At 39.7% G+C, this 20,295-nt stretch overlaps 2 protein-coding genes across 13 annotated transcripts in view; one reads left to right on the forward strand and one right to left on the reverse strand.

The window, feature by feature from the left end:
- The window catches only part of GRIP1 (glutamate receptor interacting protein 1), a gene marked incomplete at its 5' end in the record, with an annotated part of 731,133 nt that extends 724,449 nt beyond the window's left edge, over positions 1-6,684 (forward strand). For all 11 annotated transcript variants that reach the window (XM_081250285.1, XM_081250289.1, XM_081250291.1 and 8 more), the window contains 2 exons: positions 3,808-3,954; positions 6,417-6,684. In XM_081250285.1, the coding sequence (XP_081106411.1) occupies positions 3,808-3,954; positions 6,417-6,644 (375 nt within the window). In that variant the 3' untranslated portion in view covers positions 6,645-6,684. The remainder of the gene's footprint in view (positions 1-3,807; positions 3,955-6,416) is intronic.
- A 10,222-nt stretch (positions 6,685-16,906) lies between these two features.
- The window catches only part of HELB (DNA helicase B), a 36,669-nt gene continuing 33,280 nt past the window's right edge, over positions 16,907-20,295 (reverse strand). For both annotated transcript variants that reach the window (XM_081250280.1, XM_081250279.1), the window contains one exon: positions 16,907-20,060. In XM_081250280.1, the coding sequence (XP_081106406.1) occupies positions 19,956-20,060 (105 nt within the window). In that variant the 3' untranslated portion in view covers positions 16,907-19,955. The remainder of the gene's footprint in view (positions 20,061-20,295) is intronic.

Below are 20,295 nucleotides of genomic sequence, written 5' to 3' on the forward strand. Positions count from 1 at the left end.
TTATTGTTACTGTCAATTTCTCCTTTTATGTCTGTTAATATTTCCCTTATATATTGAGGTGCTCCTATGTTGCATGCATACATATTTACAATTGTTATATCTTATTCTTGGATTTATTCCTTGATCATTATGTAGTGTCCTTCTTTGTCTCTTGTAACAGTCTTTAAAGTTTATTTTATCTAAGTATGCTACTCCAGCTTTCTTCTGATTTTTTGTTTGCATCGAATGCCTTTTTCCATCCTCTCACTTCCGGTCTGTATGTGTTTTTAGATCTAAAGTGAGTCTCTTGTAGGCAGCATATATACAGGTCTAGTTTTTTTGTATCCATTTCAGGCAGTCTGCTTCTTCTGGTTGGAGCATTTAGTCCATTTACATTCAAGTTAATTATCAATATGTATGTTCTTATTGCCATTTTGTTAATTGTTTCAGATTTGTTTTCATAGGTCTTCCCCCCTCCTTTTCTCTTATGATATGATGACTATTGTTAGTGTTATTTTGGATTCCTTTTTCTTTTTTACGTGTATATCTATTATAGATTTTTGGTTTGTGGTTACCATGAAGTTTCTATATAGCAGTCTATATACATACCTGATTGTTTTATGTTGCTGATCTCTTAATTTCAAAAGCATTTTAAATACCCTGCATTTCTATTCTCCTCCCCTCATGATTTCTGTTTTTGATATTGTATTTTACATCAAATTGTTTTATGTATCCCTTAACTGCTTATTGTGCATACAGGTGACAGTACTACTTTTGTCTTTTAACCTCTACTGGTGAGCTTTTTCCTCCTGTAATTTTGTTTCTAGTTGTGACCCTTTTTTTTTTTTATTCTTTTTTTTTCTGCCCAGAGAAGTTCCTTTAGCATTTGTTTTAAAGCTGGTTTGGTGGTGCTGAATTGTTTTAGCTTTTGCTTGTCTGTAAAGCTTTTGATTTCTCCATCAAATCTAAATGAGAGCCTTTATGCGTAAAGTATTCTTGGTTGTAGGGTTTTTTCCCTTTCATCACTTTAAATATATTGTGCCACTCCCTTCTGTCCTTCAGTTTCTGCTGAAAGATCAGCTGATAGGCTTATGGGAGTCCCCTTGTATGTTATTTGTTGCTTTTCCCTTGCTGCTTTTAGTATTCTCTCTTTAATTTTTGTCATTTTGATTACAGTGTGTCTTGGTATTGTTCCTCTTTGGATTAATCTTGTATGGGACTCTCTGTGCTTCGTAGACTTGGGTACCTGTTTCCTTTGCCAGGTTAGAGAATTTTTCAGCTATTATCTCTTCAAATATTTTCTTGGGCCCTTTCTCTCTCTCTTTTCCTTCTGGGACCCCCTATAATGTAAATACTAATATGCTTGATATTGTCCCAGAGGTGTCTTAAACTGTCCCCATTTCTTTTCATTCTTTTTTCTATTCAGCAGTACTGATTTCTACTACTCTTGTCTTCCAGCTCACTGATCTGTTCTTCTGAATCATTTAGTCTATTATTAATTCCTTCTAGTGAATTTTTTATTTTAGTTATTGTATACTTAACCTCTGTTTGGTCGTTCTTTATATTTTCTAATTCTTTGTGTAAAACTTTTAACTTCTCACTCTGTGCATCTATACTTCTCCTGAGTTCTTTGGTCATCTTTATGACTATTACTCTGAACTCTTTCTCAGGTAGATCTCCTATCTCCATTTCATTTAGTTCTTCTGGAGTTTTATCTTGTTCCTTGGTCTGGAACATAGTCCTCTGCCACCTTATTTTGTCTAAGTTACTGTTTGTGTTTTTATGTCTGTGGTAGGTTAATTACATTTCTCAACCTTGGAGAAGTGGCCCTTTGTAGGAGGTATCCTATGCATCCCAGCAGTGTACTCCCCTTTCATCACCCAAGCTATATGCTCTAGGGGTTCCCCCTAAGAGGGCTGCATGGGTCCTTCTTTGTGGTAGGCTGACTGTGTGGGCAGTCTGGTAGGCTTGGTTGGTTGCTAGACCCTGCCTTGTGCAGATGCTGCTGGTACTGTTTAGTGGGGCCTTGTCACCAGGCAAGGTGACAAGGTTGTGCAACCCTAGGAGGCCTCAGGGGCAGTGCTGGCTTACTGGTGGGCGGAGCCAGGGTCCCAAAGACTCTGGGGCTGTTGCCCACCCACTGGCAAGTGAAGCCAGATCCTGGAGTTAGTGCTGGACTACTGGCAGGCAGAGATGGTTCCTGGAGTCTGTTTGCACGGCCCAGGGATCCCAGAGCTCGTTTCAGATTGTTGGTTGGTGGGGGTGGTGATTTCCTAATACAGTTGGGTATGGGGTCTGTGGTGTCCAGAAGTTTGCATTGGCCTGCTAGTGGGGAAGGCCGGGCCTCAGCTTGCTCTGGGGTAGGGTCCAGCCTGCATTGTGGGATTGTTTTCTTGCTTCTGGTGTCTGTCCCCTGGTGGGTGAGGCTGATCACGAGGCTAGTGCAGGCTTCCTGGAGAGAAGGGCTCAAGCCTACCCACTGGTGAGTGGAGCTGGGTCTTGGCCCTCTGGAGGGCAGGGCCCTGTCTTGGTGCGAGTCCAGAGGCGGCTGTGGGCTCAGGAAGTCGTTAGGCAGCCTGTCTGCTGATGGGTGGGGCTGTGTCCCTGCCCAGTTAGTTGTTTGGCCTGAGGCTTCGCAGCACTGGAGCCTACAGGCTGTAGGGTGGAGCCAGGTCTTGGTGCTAATGATCCAGTATGTCAGCCACCAGTAGTGTTTATGTGGCTGAATGATCCCCAATATGTCTGCCACCAGTGTCTGTGTCCCCAGGGTGAGCCACAGCCACCTCCCACCTCTCCAGGAGACTTTCCAAGACCAGCAGGCAGGTCTGGCCCAGGCTCCTATCAAATTGCTTCTTTTGCCCTGGGTCCTGGTGTGCGTGAGATTTTGTGTGTGCCCTTTAAGAGCGAAGTCTCTGTTTACCCCAGTCCCACGGGGCTCCTGCACTTAAGCTCCACTGGCCTTCAAAGCCAATGCTATGGGGGCTCATTTCCCTGGTGCAGGAGCCCTGGGCTGGGGAGCCTGACTGTGGGGCTCAGAACTCTCACTCCTGGAGGAGAACCTCTGCAGTATAATTATTCTCCAGTTGTGGGTTGCCCACCCGGGGTGTATGGGATTTGATTACATCACGAGTCTACTGGTGGTTCCATCTTGTGGTGCCTTCTTTGCCTTTTGTTGTAGAAGATGTTTCCTGGTAGGTTCCAGTCCTTTTCATCTATGGTTGTTCTGCAGGTAGGTGTGATTTTGGTGTGCTCATATGAGGAGGTGAGCTCAGGACCTTTCTACTCTGCCATCTTGGCCGCTCTCCCTTTTAAGACATTTCTTGCCCACAGTACTGAAGCACTGACTGGGATACTAGAGAAAATAAAATGGTGGACTTCCTGGCTCTTGCTCAAAGGCAGAGGATATGCTGAGCACTGAACACAGCACCAGGCACAGTGAACAGGAAGGAAAGGCCTTTGGCCTAGTCCTGATATCCAGCTGCAAAGGGCTAACCCTGGCTTCTCCCAACACCTAGGGGTTGCTTCAGGAGAAGTGAACATGCCCCTGGGAAATTCTCACCTATATACACCTGATGACTGCAAGTAAAAAAAAAAGAGAGACCAGAACTCTCCAGCATTTCTCCTCCTTTTCCAGTTCTGGGTGGGACTTGGCAAATTCCAAGGATGTTCCTAGAGAATGGAAAAAGCTTCAAGACTGGGGGGAGTTTCCTAATCTATTACAAATCTATTATATTGAAATTAGTTTGAAAATATGGTTCATCAAGAAATTTCACAAGCAAAAGTCCTCAACCTACCTAAATATCCCCTTCACATTTTCTCATTTTCCAGGTGACCTTGTACAAGAGCTCTGACATGGAGGACTTTGGGTTCAGTGTAGCAGATGGCTTGCTGGAGAAAGGAGTATATGTCAAAAATATTCGCCCAGCTGGGCCAGGAGATCTTGGTGGCCTAAAACCCTACGATAGGCTCTTACAGGTAAGACCTCAGATGGAATTTTATTTGGAAATTAATTTGGAAGTCTTATTTGATCAGTGTCCACCCATCCTCTTTTGCCTCAAGACTAGATTAGAGGCCCCTCCTATAGAGCATAGACACTTTTTCCTTTGGTAGAACTTACCAGTTACTGAAACGGCCTGTTTCCCTGTATATATTCCCCAGCAGGTTCTAAACTTCTTGAGAACAGGGCTAGTACCTTATTCTCCCATTTCCCATTATACAGTGATTGACATCAGTATCTCACACAATGTCTAAAACCCAAAAGCTGAACCTTGTTTACTGTTAAGTACTAGGAGTACTCTGGTGGTCAGGTATAGTTTCATTGAGCAAAGCAAATTCCTGATCTTACGTACAGTTTTTAGAAAGAGCATTTTGCAGGAAGAGGAGAGGGTTGCCATCAGCCTTGAAAGTATGTTCAAATGGAATGAGTCTGTCCCTAAACAGTTGCCTTTCAAAGCATGAGGCTGCACTGATTGGTTGGCTTTCACACACGTGTTCACTGAGCAAGTTGTCATTGATTGATTAGTTTTAAAACCAATTCTGATCTTTTTACCATGGCAATATACCATGGCAATATAACAATTACTCTTGTCCTAAGAGTAAGGAACACGTTTATTTTCCATAGATACTCTAGTATTTGCTGAATAAATAACTATGGACAAGTTATTTGACCTCTTTGTCTTCCTCATCTATAAATTAGAGCTATACCTACTTTTATGGAAGATGAGGCTATAAAAGTAGACTGGACTCAGATTGTAAAGGGCCTTGAAAGCCAAGATAAAGCTCTTGGACTTTATTCTGGAGGTATATTAATCTTCTAAGCAGAATAATGACATATTTTATAATTTAGAAAGACAATACAATTATATCATAGGTGGAGTGGGGTAGGGTGACAAAGGGGAGGATCACAGGAAAAGGAGACCAGGTAGGTAAGGGTAAGACACATGTACCAGACCTGCCTGAGTCTTTAATGCCTTCAGTGCATCCTGGCAGAGCAGTCTGTGAGGCAGCTGGCAGCTTGCATTTGTTGCTCAGGAGAGATGTTACAGCCAAAAGTAAAGATTTGGGATACTGAAGGCATGGATTTGAATAAAGTTGCCTATGGTGGATTTCTAGTAAGGAAGAGAAGAGAACTAAAGATAGAATTCTAAGAAAAACAAAATTTAAAGGACAGGAAGAAATAAAGGCAGGAAAGGACTGAAAGTGAGCAGTTAAAATGGTAAAAAGGTCAAAACAAAGTGGTGTCATAAGAGCCAAGGAAGGAGTTTTAAGGATGAGTAGGTAAAGGCCAAAGGGGATGAGAACTCAAGACACCATTCCTGTGTTGGACAATTGGGGTCATTTATACAATATATAAGGGTCAGGTCGCAGACTGAGAAGATTGGGGAGAGAGTGAAAAGTCAAGGAATGGAAGCAGCATGTAGATGATTCTTTAAACTTTTAGGGGGAAAGAATAAGGAAACAATGTAATACAGAGTGAAGAAAGAGAAAAACAAATACTGTATGCTAACACATATATATGGAATCTAAAAAAAAAAATGGTTCTGAAGAACCTAGGGGCAGACAGGAATAAGATGCAGACATAGAGAATGGACTTAAGGACACGGGGTGGGGGGGGGAAGGGTAACCTGGGATGAAGTGAGAGAGTGGCATGGACATATATACACTACCAAATGTAAAATAGATACCTAGTGGGAAGCAGCCGCATAGCACAGGGAGATCAGCTCGGTGCTTTGTTACCACCTAGAGGGTTGGGACAGGGAGGGTGGAAGGGAGACACAAGAGGGAGGGCATACGGGGATATAAGTATACGTATAGCTGATTCACTTTGTTACACAGCAGAAACTAACACAACAATGTAAAGCAATTATACTCCAATAAAGATGTTAAAAAAAAAAAGAATAAGGAAACATGAAAGAAGATGAACGCATGTGTAAGCTGAGGAGGGGGTGGGTTCATGACCGAGAGAAGTAGTTCAGTATCATGGTCAAGAGCACGAGCTTTGGAATCATCCAGACTGCCTGAGATTACATCCTCGCTGGACCACTCACCAACATCCTTGCTGGACCACTTGCCAACTTCTGATCTCAGGCAAATCTCTTAACCACTATGTGCCTTACTTTCCTCATCTGTAAATTAGGGATAATATTTGGCACTTGGAGCACCTGCCATGAATAAAGTAATCTGCTCAGCATGGGGACACTAGGATGTGTCCCTGTTTCCTGCTCTCAAGGGCCTTACAATTTAGTAGCAGAGAGTAAGTAAGCCAATACCCATGTTATAGTGTGGTCAGGGCCAGGATAGACCTCTCTGTACAGAGTGCTCATTCAAGCACTTTCAAGACTCTAATCAACCTGTTATGTCTGAAATGTTACTCTGGGTTTTGGGAATCATCTTATGTCTATAACAATAATTCAAAATGGCGCTTCTTGACCTTTCAGGTTAATCATGTCCGAACGAGAGACTTTGACTGCTGCCTTGTTGTGCCCCTCATAGCAGAATCTGGTAATAAGCTGGACCTGGTTATTAGTAGAAACCCCCTGGCTTCACAGAAGTCCATAGAACAGACTCTACCAGGAGGAGAATGGAGTGAACAGAACAGTGCTTTTTTCCAACAGTCGAGCCACGGTGGTAATTTGGAGATACGAGAACCCACTAATACATTATAGCGATGCTTTTGATAAAGCAGGACAAAAGACAATATCTACATGGTGCTAAAAAAAAAAAAAAATCCCTTTAAGATTTCTGTGACATTTGAAGCACAGATAATCATGTGGCATTAACTGCAAGCACAGGGGTCTTTTAAATCTCATGGCTCACGTTCACTTCCCCTTTCAAGTTGAAGAGGTTTCTTTGTTGGTGATCACTATGTTATATGACAGGCAATCCCCTGCCAAGACCAAGGGTAGAGAAAAAGAAAAACACCTAGGCCACCCTTCTCTACAGTTAACATCAGAGGAAATTTTTTACAAGTCCATCTTCCTATTTCTTTTTAAAAAGAGAAATATCTGTTTGAAAATGTTCTCTATGATAATTTCCTTAATTCACTTTGAAATCAGTTTCTTACTACAAAGTCATTCATGTAAGAATTTAACCAACAAGGCTTTTCACAAAGCTGGCTGTACTAGAAGAACTAGTTTGGTGAACTGCTGGGACTGCTGCTATGGGAGGGGTACAGGTATAAAATCATCTTACAACGTTTCAGCACTGATGCACGTAGGCAACCGTAATAGGTGGTGGTAAATGTTTTGCCCAAGTATAGGAATGATTTTAACTAAGATGTATGCTATTCCCTATGCAACAAATTGTCAAACAGGATATGTCTTGTGACCTGTTTTTTTTTTTAAGGACACATTTTTAATAGCTGAAAAATCTCTGATAATGAATTAGGGGTGTTTAGCAACACTGAGAATTAGTTATCTTATTTTTAAAATTCAAGACTAAGAATTTGAGAATGAAGAGTCTATTAAAATGAGGTTTATCTTGATAGGCAAATCAAACTCATACTGCTTGACATGTCTTGAAAACTGATTATATTGAGGGGTGTACAGCACATGTACTTAAAAATGACACTGGACTGTCTTTTGTTCTGAGCCATGCCACTTACTGAAATTGTAAATACATTTTTCACAAAATGCATTGCCAATTATTACCATCCCTCAAAGCAATAAATTGTGACAGTTGCTTTTAATGTTTGTCAGCAACTGTTTTCATTTCTTCAGATATTTTGAATAGTTACACTAATAACTAACTGTTATTTGGTGAATATAAAAAAAATAGATCTGTATATTAATTGTAGAATCTCCATACTGAAACAATTATTTTCCAAACATTTTTATTTTGGTCAATAATTCAAACAACTGCTTAGGTAAAGCATTTGAACACTGTGTCCTTTGTTTAAGGAAAAAGTTCACCTTTCTTTTTTGTGCAAAGAAATATTATTTCAATCATAGTTCAGAACTGCCAGGGCAAGAAAGTATAAAGCAGAATCATGTTAAGGAAAAAAAAAAGAGATCATGAGGAGTCACTTAAATATGTATTTTTATTTGTAACAAGTATTAAACTGTAAAGTATTTTTGTACAAATTTAATACTTTAATAGCATGGTATTTATCGTCTATGTATGGTTTGGGGGAATTAAAAATTGTTGCAAATATTTGTATGAAAAAAAACCCTCTACCAAATGGAATAAACAGTGATTTTAAAAAGCCAAAAGAAAAACTTTTTTTTTTTTTTGGTGCTTTGAATATATTTTAGTGTTCTAGACTGAGCCCTACACAATACTTATAGTTACATAATTTTCTACAGGGGGAAGGTTTTTCCATAAACTTGAAAAGCAACATGGAAGAGCAGGAAGAGCTTAGGTTTTGAAATTCGATCTGGACTTGAAGTCCAGCTCTGGTACTCACTCAGTGGTGGCATAAAATTTAATTACTGTGAGTCAGTTTCCCCACCTATAATACTGAAGGTCATATCTACATTCCAGTACTTTCATGAGAAGAGGTGTGACACATATGTGAAAATGCTAAAACAGCCTGTAAACAGGAACACCTCCAAGACTAATGGTACATTTACTTTAGGTGACAAAGCTTGATCTTAACTCAAGGATCACATCTACCCTGAGAACATTATATGTATCCTATAAAATACATTTTCAAAAACTATTAAAATGTATAAATTTTAATCATGCTATCTTAAAAAAGAAAACAACTATTACTTTATAGTCCCAACGTTTTCATTTTTGCAGATTGCCTAGCAGGCTTTGTAAATTCACAGGAACAAGGCAGGATGTCCATTCTTGCCACTTCTATTTAACAGTATGACAAGGAAATGAAATAAAAGGCAACTAGATTGGAAAGGAAGAAGTAAAACTCTACTTGCAGATGATACAATCTTGTATACAAAAACCTTAAGGAATCCACTAAAAAACCTATTAAAACTAATATGAGTTTAGCAAGATTACAAGATACAAGATCAATATACAAAAATCAATTGAATCTCTATACTGTAGCAATGAACAAACCAAAAATAAAACAATTGTATTCTATAAGGCACAGGAAGCTCAGCTTGGTGCTTGGTGCTCTGTGATGACCTAGTTGGGTGGGATGGGGGGTGGGGTGGGAGGGAGGTCCAAGAGGGAGGGGATGTAGGTATACATATAGCTGATTCACTTCATTGTACGGCAGAAACTAACACAACGTTGTATAGCAATTGTACTCCAATTAAAAAAAAGAAAACAATTATATTCTCATAGGATCAACAATAAAATACTTAGGAATAAATTCAATAAAAGTATAGAGTAGGTGTGGAAGATGGCAGAGTAAAAGACCCTGAGCTCACCTCCTCTCATGAGCACACCAAAGTAACAACTATCTGCAGAACAACCATCTGTGAAGACTGGAACCTACCAGAAAAGATCTTCTACAACTAAAGATATAAAGAAGGTACCACAACAAGACAGACAGGAGGGGAGGGCTTGAAATACAATCAAATCCCATACCCCACAGGTGGGTGATCCACAAACTGGAGAATAATTATACTGCAGAGGTTCTCCCACAGGAGTGACAGTTCTGAGCCCCACTTCAGGTTCCCCAGCCTGGGGGTCCGGCACTGAGAAGACAAATCCTCAGAGCATTTGGTTTTGAAGGCCAACAGGCCTTCACTGCAGGAGCCCCACAGGACTGGGGGAAATAGAGACTTCACTTTTCAAAGGGCACACACAAAATCTCACACACACCAGGACCCAGGGCAAAATCAGTAATTTGATAGGAGCCTGGGCCAGACCTGCCTGTTGGTCTTGTTGACTGTCCTGGAGAGGCAGGGGGATGGCAGCAGCTCACCCAGGGGGACACAGACACTGGTGTCAGACATTGAGGAACATTCAATTGCGTGAACATTCCAGGTGGCTGACATGTTGGATCATTAGCACCAAGATCTGGCCCCATCCAACGGCCTGAAGGCTCCAATGCTGGGATGCCACAGGCCAAACAACTAACTGGGTGGGGACACATCCCCACCCATCAGCAGATAGGCTGCCTAACGACTTCCTGAGCCCACAGCACCAGCCCCTCCCACCAGGAAGCCAGCAGAAGCCTCTAGACCAGCCTCATCCACCAGGGGGCAGACTCCAGAAAGAAGAAAGGTACGATCCTGCAACACAGGCCAGACCCCACCCTAGGACTCGTTGGCCCCCTGCCCTGCCTACTAGCAGGCTAATACAACCTTCCAGACACTCTGGACCCATGACCAGCTGTCAGGAATGGCCCCTGACAACACCAGCAATCTGAAATGAGCTCTGAGATCCCTGGGCCCTGCAGTCAAACTCCAGGAAACACCTCTAACTGCTAGTAGTCTGGTACTACTCCCAGGGTCTGGTTTCACCTCTCAGTGGGCGGGCAACAGCCCCAGAGTTTTTGGGACCCTGATTCTGCTCACCAGTGTGCCAGCACTAGCCTCAGGGCCCATTAGGGTTCCACAACCAGCCACCTCATGACCAGGCCCCTCTAAAGAGCAGCCAGCAGCATCCATGCAAGGCAGGGCTGTGCAAACAACCAGACTAGGCACCAACCAAGCCTTCCATACCACCCACATAGCCAGCCAAAACAGAAAGATCCATGCAACCCTCTTAGGGGGACCCTCTAGAGCATACAGCTTGGGTAACAGGTGGAGTGCACTGCTGGGACACATAGGACATCTACAGAGGGCCACTTCTCCAAGGATGAGAAACGTAACTAACTTACCACGTACATAAAAATATAAATAGCAATAGACAAAATGAGGTGGCAGAGGACTATGTTCCAGACCAAGAAACAAGATAAAACTCCAGAAGCAGAGTTAAGTGAAGTGAATAGGCAATCTACCCAAGAAACAGTTCAGAGTAATGATCATAAAGATGATCAAAGAACTCAGGAGGAGAATGGATGTGCAGAGCAAGAAGTTAGAATTTTTTAACAAAGAATGAGAAAATATAAAGAACAACAAAACAGAGATGAAGAGTACAATAACTGAAATGAAAAATACTCTAGAAGGAATCAATAATAGACTACATGATACAGAAGAGTGGATCAGTGACTGGAAGACAGCGTAGTAGAAATCACTGCTGCTGAACAGAAAAAAGAATGAAAAGAAATGAAGACAGTTTAAGACACCTCTGGGAAAACATGAAGCACATTAATATTTGCATTATAGGGTTGCCAGAAGGAGAAAAGAGAGAAAGGGCCCAAGAAAATATTTGAAGAGATAATAGCTGAAAACCATCCTAACCTAGGAAAGGAAACAGTCACCCAAGTCCAGGAAGCACAGAGTCCCATGGAGGATTAACCCAAAGAGGAGCACACCAAGACACACTATAATCAAAAGGACAAAAATTAGAGAATACTAAAAGCAGCAGGGAAAAGCAACAAATAACATACAAGGGAACTCCCATAAGCCTATCAGCTGATTTTTCAGCAGAAACTCTGCAAGCCAGAAGGGAGTGACACAATATATTTAAAGTGATGAAAGGGAAAAACTGACAACCAAGAATACTCTACCCAGGAAGACTCTCATTTAGATTTGATGGAGAAATCAAGCTTTACAGACAAGTGAAAGATAAAAGAATTCAGCACCACCAAACCAGCTTCACAACAAATGTTAAAGTAACTTCTCTAGGCAAAAAAGAAAAGGCCACAACTAGAAAAAAGAATTATGGAAGGAAAAAGTCCACCAGAAAAGGCAAACATATAGTAACGTTAGGAAATCATCCACACACAAAGCTAGTAGGGAGGCTGAAAGATAAAAGTAGTAATATCACCCATATCCACAATAAGCAGTTAAAGGATACCTAAAACAATTAGATGTAAAATATATCAAAACAGTAATAGTGGGCTTCCGTGGTGGCGCAGTGGTTGAGAGTCCGCCTGCCGATGCAGGGGACACGGGTTCGTGCCCCAGTCCAGGAAGATCCCACATGCCGCGGAGCAGCTGGGCCCGTGAGCCATGGCCGCTGAGCCTGCACGTCCGGAGCCTGTGCTCCGCAACGGGAGAGGCCACAACAGTGAGAGGCCCGCGTACCGCAAAAAAAAAAAAAAAAAAAAAAAAAAAAAAAAAACAGTAATAGTGAGGGGAGGAGAGTACAAATGCAGGGTATTTAAAATGCATTTGAAATTAAGAGAACAGCAACTTAAAACAATCAGGTATGTATACAGACTGCTACACAAAAACTTCATGGTAACCACAAACCAAGAATCTAAAATAGATATACACACAAAAAAGAAAAAAGAATCCAAAATAACACCAAAAATAGTCATCAAAGCATAAGAGAACAAAAGAAAAGGGAAGAAAAAGACCTACAAAAACAAATCCAAAACAATTAACAAAATGGCAACAAGAACATACATATCAATACTTACCTTAAATGTAAACAGACTAAATGCTCCAACCAGAAGACACAGACTGCCTGAATGCATACAAAAACAAGACCCATATATATGCTGACTACAAGAGACTCACTTTAAATCTAAAGACACATACAGACAAAGTGAGGGGATGGAAGAAGGTATTCCACAAAAATGGAAATCAAAAGAAAACTGGGGTAGCAATACTTACATCAGACAAAATAGACTTTAAAATAAAGACTGTTACAAGAGACAAAGAAGGACACTACATAATGATCAAGGGATCCATCCAAGAAGAGGATATAACAATTGTAAATATATATGCACCCAACATAGGAGCACATCAATGTATAAGGCAATATTAACAGACATAAAGGAGAAATCAACAGTAACACAATAATAGTGGGGGACTTTAACACTCCACTTACATCAATGGACAGATCATCCAGACAGAAAATCAATAACAAACCACAGGCCTTAAATAACACATTAGAACAAATGGACTTAACCCATATTTTTATAGCATTCCATTCAAAAGCAGCAAAATACATTCTTTTCGAGTGCACATGGAATGTTCTCGAGGATAGATCACATGCTAGGCCACAAAACAAGCCTTGATAAATTTAAGAAAATTGAAATCATATCAAGCATCTTTTCCAACCACAACATTAAGAGGCCAGAAATCAACTATAAGGAAAAAAACTGCAAAAAACAAACACGTGGAGGCTAAACAATATGCTACTTAACAACAAATGGATCACTGAAGAAATAAAAGAAAAATAAAAAAATACCTAGAGACAAATGAAAATGAAAACCCGATGATCCAAAACCTATGGGATGCAGCAAAAGCAGTTTTAGGAAGGAAGTTTATAGTGATACAAGCTTACCTCAGGAAACAAGAAAAATCTCAAATAAACAACCTACCATTATGCTTAAAGCAACCAGAGAAAGAACAAACAAAATCCAAAGTTTGTAGAAGGAAAGAAAGCATAAAAAATCAGATCAGAAATAAATAGAGACAAAAAAAAAGAAAAAAAATCAATGAAACTAAAAGCTTGTTCTTTGAAAAGACAAAATGGATAAACCTTTAGCCAAACTCATCAAGAAAAAGAGATGGAGAGCCCAAATCAATAAAACCAGAAATGAAAAAGAAGTTACAATTGATACCACAGAGATGCAAAGGATCATAGAAGACAGCTATGAGCAAGTATATGGAAATAAAATGGACAACCTAAAAGAAATGGACAAATTCTTAGAAAGGTAAAATCTCCAAAGACTGAATTAGGAAGAAACAGAAAATATGAACAGACCAATTACTAGTACTGAAATTCAATCAGTAATTTAAAAACTCCCAACAAACAAAAGTCCAGGACCTGACGGTTTCATGGGTGAATTCTACCAAACATTTAGAGAATAGTTAACACCTCAAACTATTCCAAAAATTTGCAGAGGAAGGAACCCTTCCAAATACTTCCTGACACAGTGGTCTCAGGGTGAGGCCACTGTCACCCTGATACCAAAACCAGACAAAGATATCCCAAAAAAGAAATTACAGGCCAATATCACTGATGAACATAGATGCAAAAATCCTCAACAAAATATTAGCAAACTGACTCCAACAATACCTTAAAAGAATCATACACCATGATCAAGTGGGATTTATCCCAGGGGTGCAAGGATTTTTCAATATCTGTATATCAATCAATGTTAACAAACTGAAGAATAAAAAGCATATGATCATCTCAATAGGTGCAGAAAATGCTTTTGACAAAGTTCAACACCCATTTATGATAAAAATTCTCCAGAAACTGGGCAAAGAGGGAACCTACCTCAACATAATGAAGGCCATATATGACAAACCCACAGCTAACATCATATTGAACAGGGAAAAGCTGAAAACTTCCCCTGTAAGATTAGGAACAAGACAAGGATGCCCACTCTCACCACTTTTATTCAACATAGTTTTGGAAGTGCTAGCCACAGCAATCAGACAAGAAAAACAAAGGAGTCCAAATTAGGAAGAAGTAGAACTGTCACTGTTTGCAGATGACATGATAATATAGAGAGAAAATCCTAAAGATGCTACTAGAAAACTACTAGAGCTCATCAATGAATTTAGTAAAGTTGCAGGATTCAAAATTAACGTACAGAAATCTGTTGTATTTCTATACACTAACAATGAACTACCAGAAAGCGATATTAAGGAAACATTCCCATTTACCATCACATCAAAAAGAATAAAACACCTAGGAATAAACCTATCTAAGGAGGCAAAAGACCTGTACTCTGAAAACTAGAAGACACTGACAAAAGAAACTGAAGATGACACAAATGTAAAGATATACCACGTTCTTGGATTGAAAGTATCAATACTGTTAAAAAGGCCATACTACAAAAGACAATCTACAGATTTAATGCAATCCCTATCAAATTACAGAACTAGAACAAAAAATTTTTTAATCTGTATAGAAACACAAAAGACCAAAACAGCCAAAACAAGCTTGAAGAAGAAGAACAAAGTTGGAGGAATCACGCTCCCTGGCTTCAGACTATACTACAAAACTACAGTCATCACAACAGTATGGTACTGGCACAAAAACAAAGACATAGATCAATGAAACAGGATACAATGCCCAGAAATAAACCCACACACTTACAGTCAATCTACAACGAAGGAGGCAAGAATATACAATGGCGAAAAGACAGTCTCTTCAATAAGTGGTGCTGGGAAAACTGGACAGCTACATGTAAAAGAATGAAATTAGAACATTCTCTAACACCATATACAAAAATAAACTCAAAACGGATTAAAGACCTAAATGTAAGATCATATTTTAAAACTCTTGGAGGAGAACATAGGCAGGACACTGTCTAACATAAATAGCAGCCATACTTGTTTGGATCTGTCCCCTAGGGTAGTGGAAACAAAAGCAAAAATATACAAATGGGACCTTAATAAGCTAAAAGCTTTTGCACAGCAAAGGAAACCACAAACAAAATGAAAAGACAACCTACAGAATGGGAGAAAATATTTGCAAATGATGTCACTGACATGGTATTAATTTCCATAATATGCAGACAGGTTATAGAGCTCAATATGAAAAAAAAAGAACCCAATCAAAAAATGGGCAGAAAACCTAAATAGATATTTCTGTGAAGAAGACATACAGATGGCCAACGGGCACATGAAAAGATGTTCAACATCGCTAATTATTAGAGAAATGCAAATCAAAACTACAATGAAGTAATCACTTCACGTCGGTCAGAATGGCATCACCCAAAAGTCTCCAAATAAAAAATGCTGGAGAGGGTGTGGAGAAAAGGAAACTCTCCTGCACTGTTGGTGGGAATGTAAACTGGTGAAGCCACTATGGAGAACGGTATGGACGTTCGTTAAAAAACTAAAAATGGAGTTACCATATGGTCGAACAATTCCACACCTGGGCATATATCCAGAGAAAACTCTAATTCGAAAAGATACATACACCCCTATGTTCATACCAGCACTATTTACAGTAGTCAAGACATGGAAGCAACCTAAACGTCCATGGATAGATGAATGGATAAAGAAGATGTGGTATGTATATATATACACATATATGTATACACACACACACACACACACACATATACATATAATGGAAGATTACTCAGCCATAAAAAAAGAATGAAATAATGCCATTTGCAGCAACATGGATGGACTTAGAGATTATCATACTAAATGAGGTCAGACAACAATAAATATTATACGATATCACTAACATGTGGAATCTTAAAAAATAATAGAAATGAACTGATTTACAAAACACAGACTCACAGACATAGAAAACAAACATGGTTACCAAATGGGAAAGGGGTGGGGATGGATAAACTAGGAGTTTGAGATTAGCACATACACACTACTATACATAAAATAGATAAGCAACAAGGACCTATTGTATAGCACAGGGAACTATATTCAATATCTTTTAATAACCTGCAATAAAAAAGAATCTGAAAAAGAATATACTATGTATCTATAGATAAAGATAACTCAATCACTTTGCTTTACACCTGAATCTAACACATTGTAAATCAGCTATACTTCAATTAAATAACAGCACAAAGCTATACTCTGAAGCTATAAGACATTGTTGAAAGAAATGAAAGAAGACATAAATAGAAAGACATCCCATGTTTATAGATCAGAAGACTTAATATTGTTAAGATGGCAATACTCCCCAGATACACAGATTCAACACAATCCCAATCAAAATGCCAGTTGGCTCCTTTGTCAATAAAATTGACAAGCTGATCCTAAAATTCATACGAAAAGCAAGGGATCCAGAAGAGCCAAAATATCTTGAAAGAGAGGAGTAAATTGAAGGACTCACACTTCTTTCTTTCTTTGTGGTACGCGGGCCTCTCCCGTTGCGGAGCACAAGCTCCAGACGCACAGGCTCAGCGGCCATGGCTCACGGGCCCAGCCACTCTGCGGCATGTGGGATCTTCCCGGACCGGGGCACGAACCCACATCCCCTGCATCAGCAGGCAGACTCTCAACCACTGCGCCACCAGGGAAGCCCAAAGGACTCACATTTCTTGATTTCCATTTTTTTTTTTTTTGGCTGCGCCACACAGCATATGGGAATCTTTTCTTAGTTCCCTGACCAGGGACTGAACCTGCACCCACTGCAGTGGAAGCGTGGAGTCTGAACCACTGGACCACCAGGTAAGTCCCCACATTTGTTGACTTCAAACCTGCAAAACTAATGAAGACTCATGGTGCTGGCAAAAGGACAGATGTTTGGATCAATGGAATAGATAGAGAATCCAGAAATAAACCCTCACATTTATAATAAACTGATTTTTTTTTTTTTTTTTTTTTTTGCAGTACGCGGGCCTCTCACTGTTGTGGCCTCCCGCGTTGTGGAGCACAGGCTCCGGACGCGCAGGCTCAGCGGCCATGGCTCACGGGCCCAGCCGCTCCGAGGCATGTGGGATCCTCCCGGACTGGGGCACGAACCCACATCCCCTGCATCGGCAGGCAGACTCCCAACCACTGCGCCACCGGGGAAGCCCAATCAACTGATTTTTTGACAAGGATGCCAACACAATTCAATGGAGAAATAGTCACTTTAAGAAATGGAATTGGAAAAACTGGAGAGCAACATGCAAAAGAATAAAGTTGGGCTCCTACCCCACCATAAAAAAAAAATTAACTCAAAATGAATCCAAGAGCTAAATGTAACACTTAGCACTATTTAACTCTTGTAAGAAAAAATAGGAGTAGGCCTTCATGACTTTAGATAAGCATTGGTTTCTCAGATGTAGCACCAATAGCACAAGCAATAACAACAACAAAAATACATACACTGGACATCATCACAATTAAAAAATTTTGTAAATAATGTTTCTAATGAGACAGGTATGTAGAACATATTAAGAACTCATACTCAATAATAAAAAGGAAAATAACCCAATTTTTAATTGGACAAAGTATCTGAATAGACATTTCTCTGAAGACATACAAATGGCCAATAAGCACACAAAAAGGTGGTCAACATCATTAGTCATAAGGGAAAAGCAAATCAAAACCACTATGTCACTTCATATCCACTAGGATGGCTATAATTAAAAAGTCAGATAATAACAAATGTTGGCGATAATGGAGAAACTGGAACCCTCACACACTGCTAGTGTAAGTATAAAATGGTACAGCTGCTTTGGAAAAGAGTTTAGCAGCTCCTCAAAAGGTTAAACATAGAGTTACCATAAGACCAGCAATTCCATTCCTAGGTATATACTTAGAAGAAATGAAAATATATACCCACACAAAAACTTGTACACAGATGTTCATAGCAACATTAGTTATGATAGCCAAAAAGAGGAAACAACCCACATGTCCATAAACTAATGAATGGATAAATTCAACGTACCATATCCATACAATGGAATATTTCGTAATAAAAAGAAATGAAAGCCTTCTGCCTCATTGCACTACTGAAAGCAGGATGGGTCATCAGCAACTCTACTAGAGCTACCTGCAAAAATTCAGCCAAGGTTCCTGTGATCTCGCCACATCAGCTCAAACCAGCATGGTCTGATCTGGGAATATTACCTCAATATATGCCGCCAGTTTTTCCATCAGTACATGAAAGATATAGGCTTCATCAAGCTGGATAAAATGATACTCCTTGAATGGATTATCTAAGACATATACCCAATAAAAGAAATAATGCTAGTTCTTTGTACATAATTTTTTTTTTAACTTTAAAAAAGGGAGAGGGATGAAGCACTGTTACATGTTGCAACATGGATGAAGTCTGAAAACTCTAAGTCAAAGAAGTCAGTAACAAGGGATCATATATTGTATGATTCCATTTATATGAAATGTCTGAAATAGGCAAATCAATAGAGACAAAATAGATTAGCAGTTCTAGGACTGAAAGGGAAAAGGGATTAGAGCTAAGAGGTACAGGATTTCTTTGGGGGATGATTAAAATGTTCTAAAATCAATTGTGTTGTTGGTTGCACAATTCTGTGAATTTACTAAAAGCCACTCAACTACGTAAACAGGTGAACTGTATGTGAATTACATCTCAGGAAGGCTTTTTTTTTTTTTGCGATACGCGGGCCTCTCACTGTTGTGGCCCCTCCCGTTGCGGAGCGCAGGCTCAGCGGCCATGGCTCACGGGCCCAGCCGCTCCACGGCACGTGGGATCTTCCCGGACCAGGGCACGAACCCGTGTCCCCTGCATCGGCAGGTGGACTCTCAACCACTGCGCCACCAGGGAAGCCCAGGAAGGCTATTTTTAAAACACTGGGATAACAGGTAAATTTTTCCTAACTTTTTCTTTTACCATTTAATAATAAATAAAACTCAAAAAAATCAAATCACTGAGAGGAAAAAAAATTTTCAAAGTGGAATATCTTTAAAACAATATATTCTCAGAAGAAATGATAACTATGTGACATGATAGACATATTAGCTAATGCTACAGTGATAATTATATTGCAATATAGAAGTAGTGAACCAACATGATGCACACCTTAAACTTACCCCATGTCCTATGTCAATTATATCTCAAATTAAGAAAACAAAAACCAAAACCAATGTGCTTCCAGCTCAGCAGGAACTTCCAGGAAAATGTACCAGGTAGGTCCAGGCAGCAGTGACGGAGCAAGTAGCAGCCTTGTGAGATGACCACTTTGCAGAAGACACAATGTCCTAGAATATGTGTTAACAATTTGAGAGATATAATTACAGTTTATCTTTACCACTGCTTCAACCCAATGGCAAAGATCACCCACAATGATGATGGAATTTAATAAGGCATTATTCTAAAAATAAAACACTTTTAAAAGTACAGGTTTTTAAAAAATATATATAACATATTTTTCCCTCACATATGACCAGTGCTGTCAGTTTTCCTGATGACAGACGTCAAAATCACTAAGGTTTTCGTTGATGAAATGATTTTAAAATATCTGCTAACACAAATGTCTTAAAATAAAACTCCAGTTAATAGACATCCTCTTTTGTCTTGATCCTTTGAAGCTATGATGTTCATTTTGTGTTGAATGGAAAAAAATAGACAATTATTTTGAGCAATCTGAAATAAAACTAAGTTTCTTGATTATCTGTAGGTTTGAAAAGTTGCCTGGGGGTTAAACTATTTAGTCTCAAATTCTGAAGTTTAGAAGACACTTGTGGAGATGATTCTTCCACCTGTTGGAACAACAGTAAAAATAAAGTTAATTTTATAAAAATATAGTCAGTCTACCCTGTGTAATTCTATTCCCTCTGACTGCTTCTCAGAAGACATCATACATTTTCCCACCCCGTGGAAGCCTGGAGCAGACCAGAGCAATCGGCTGTCATCCTGCTTTTGCTCACTGTGGTAACGCCACTACCCACCTCCAGGACTGGCATGTAGAAGTACATATATTTAATTTCTAAAAGT

Source organism: Mesoplodon bidens (genome assembly GCF_964165515.1).
Source record: "Mesoplodon bidens genome assembly, chromosome: 11".
In the NCBI taxonomy this organism is placed as follows: Eukaryota; Metazoa; Chordata; class Mammalia; order Artiodactyla; family Ziphiidae; genus Mesoplodon; species Mesoplodon bidens.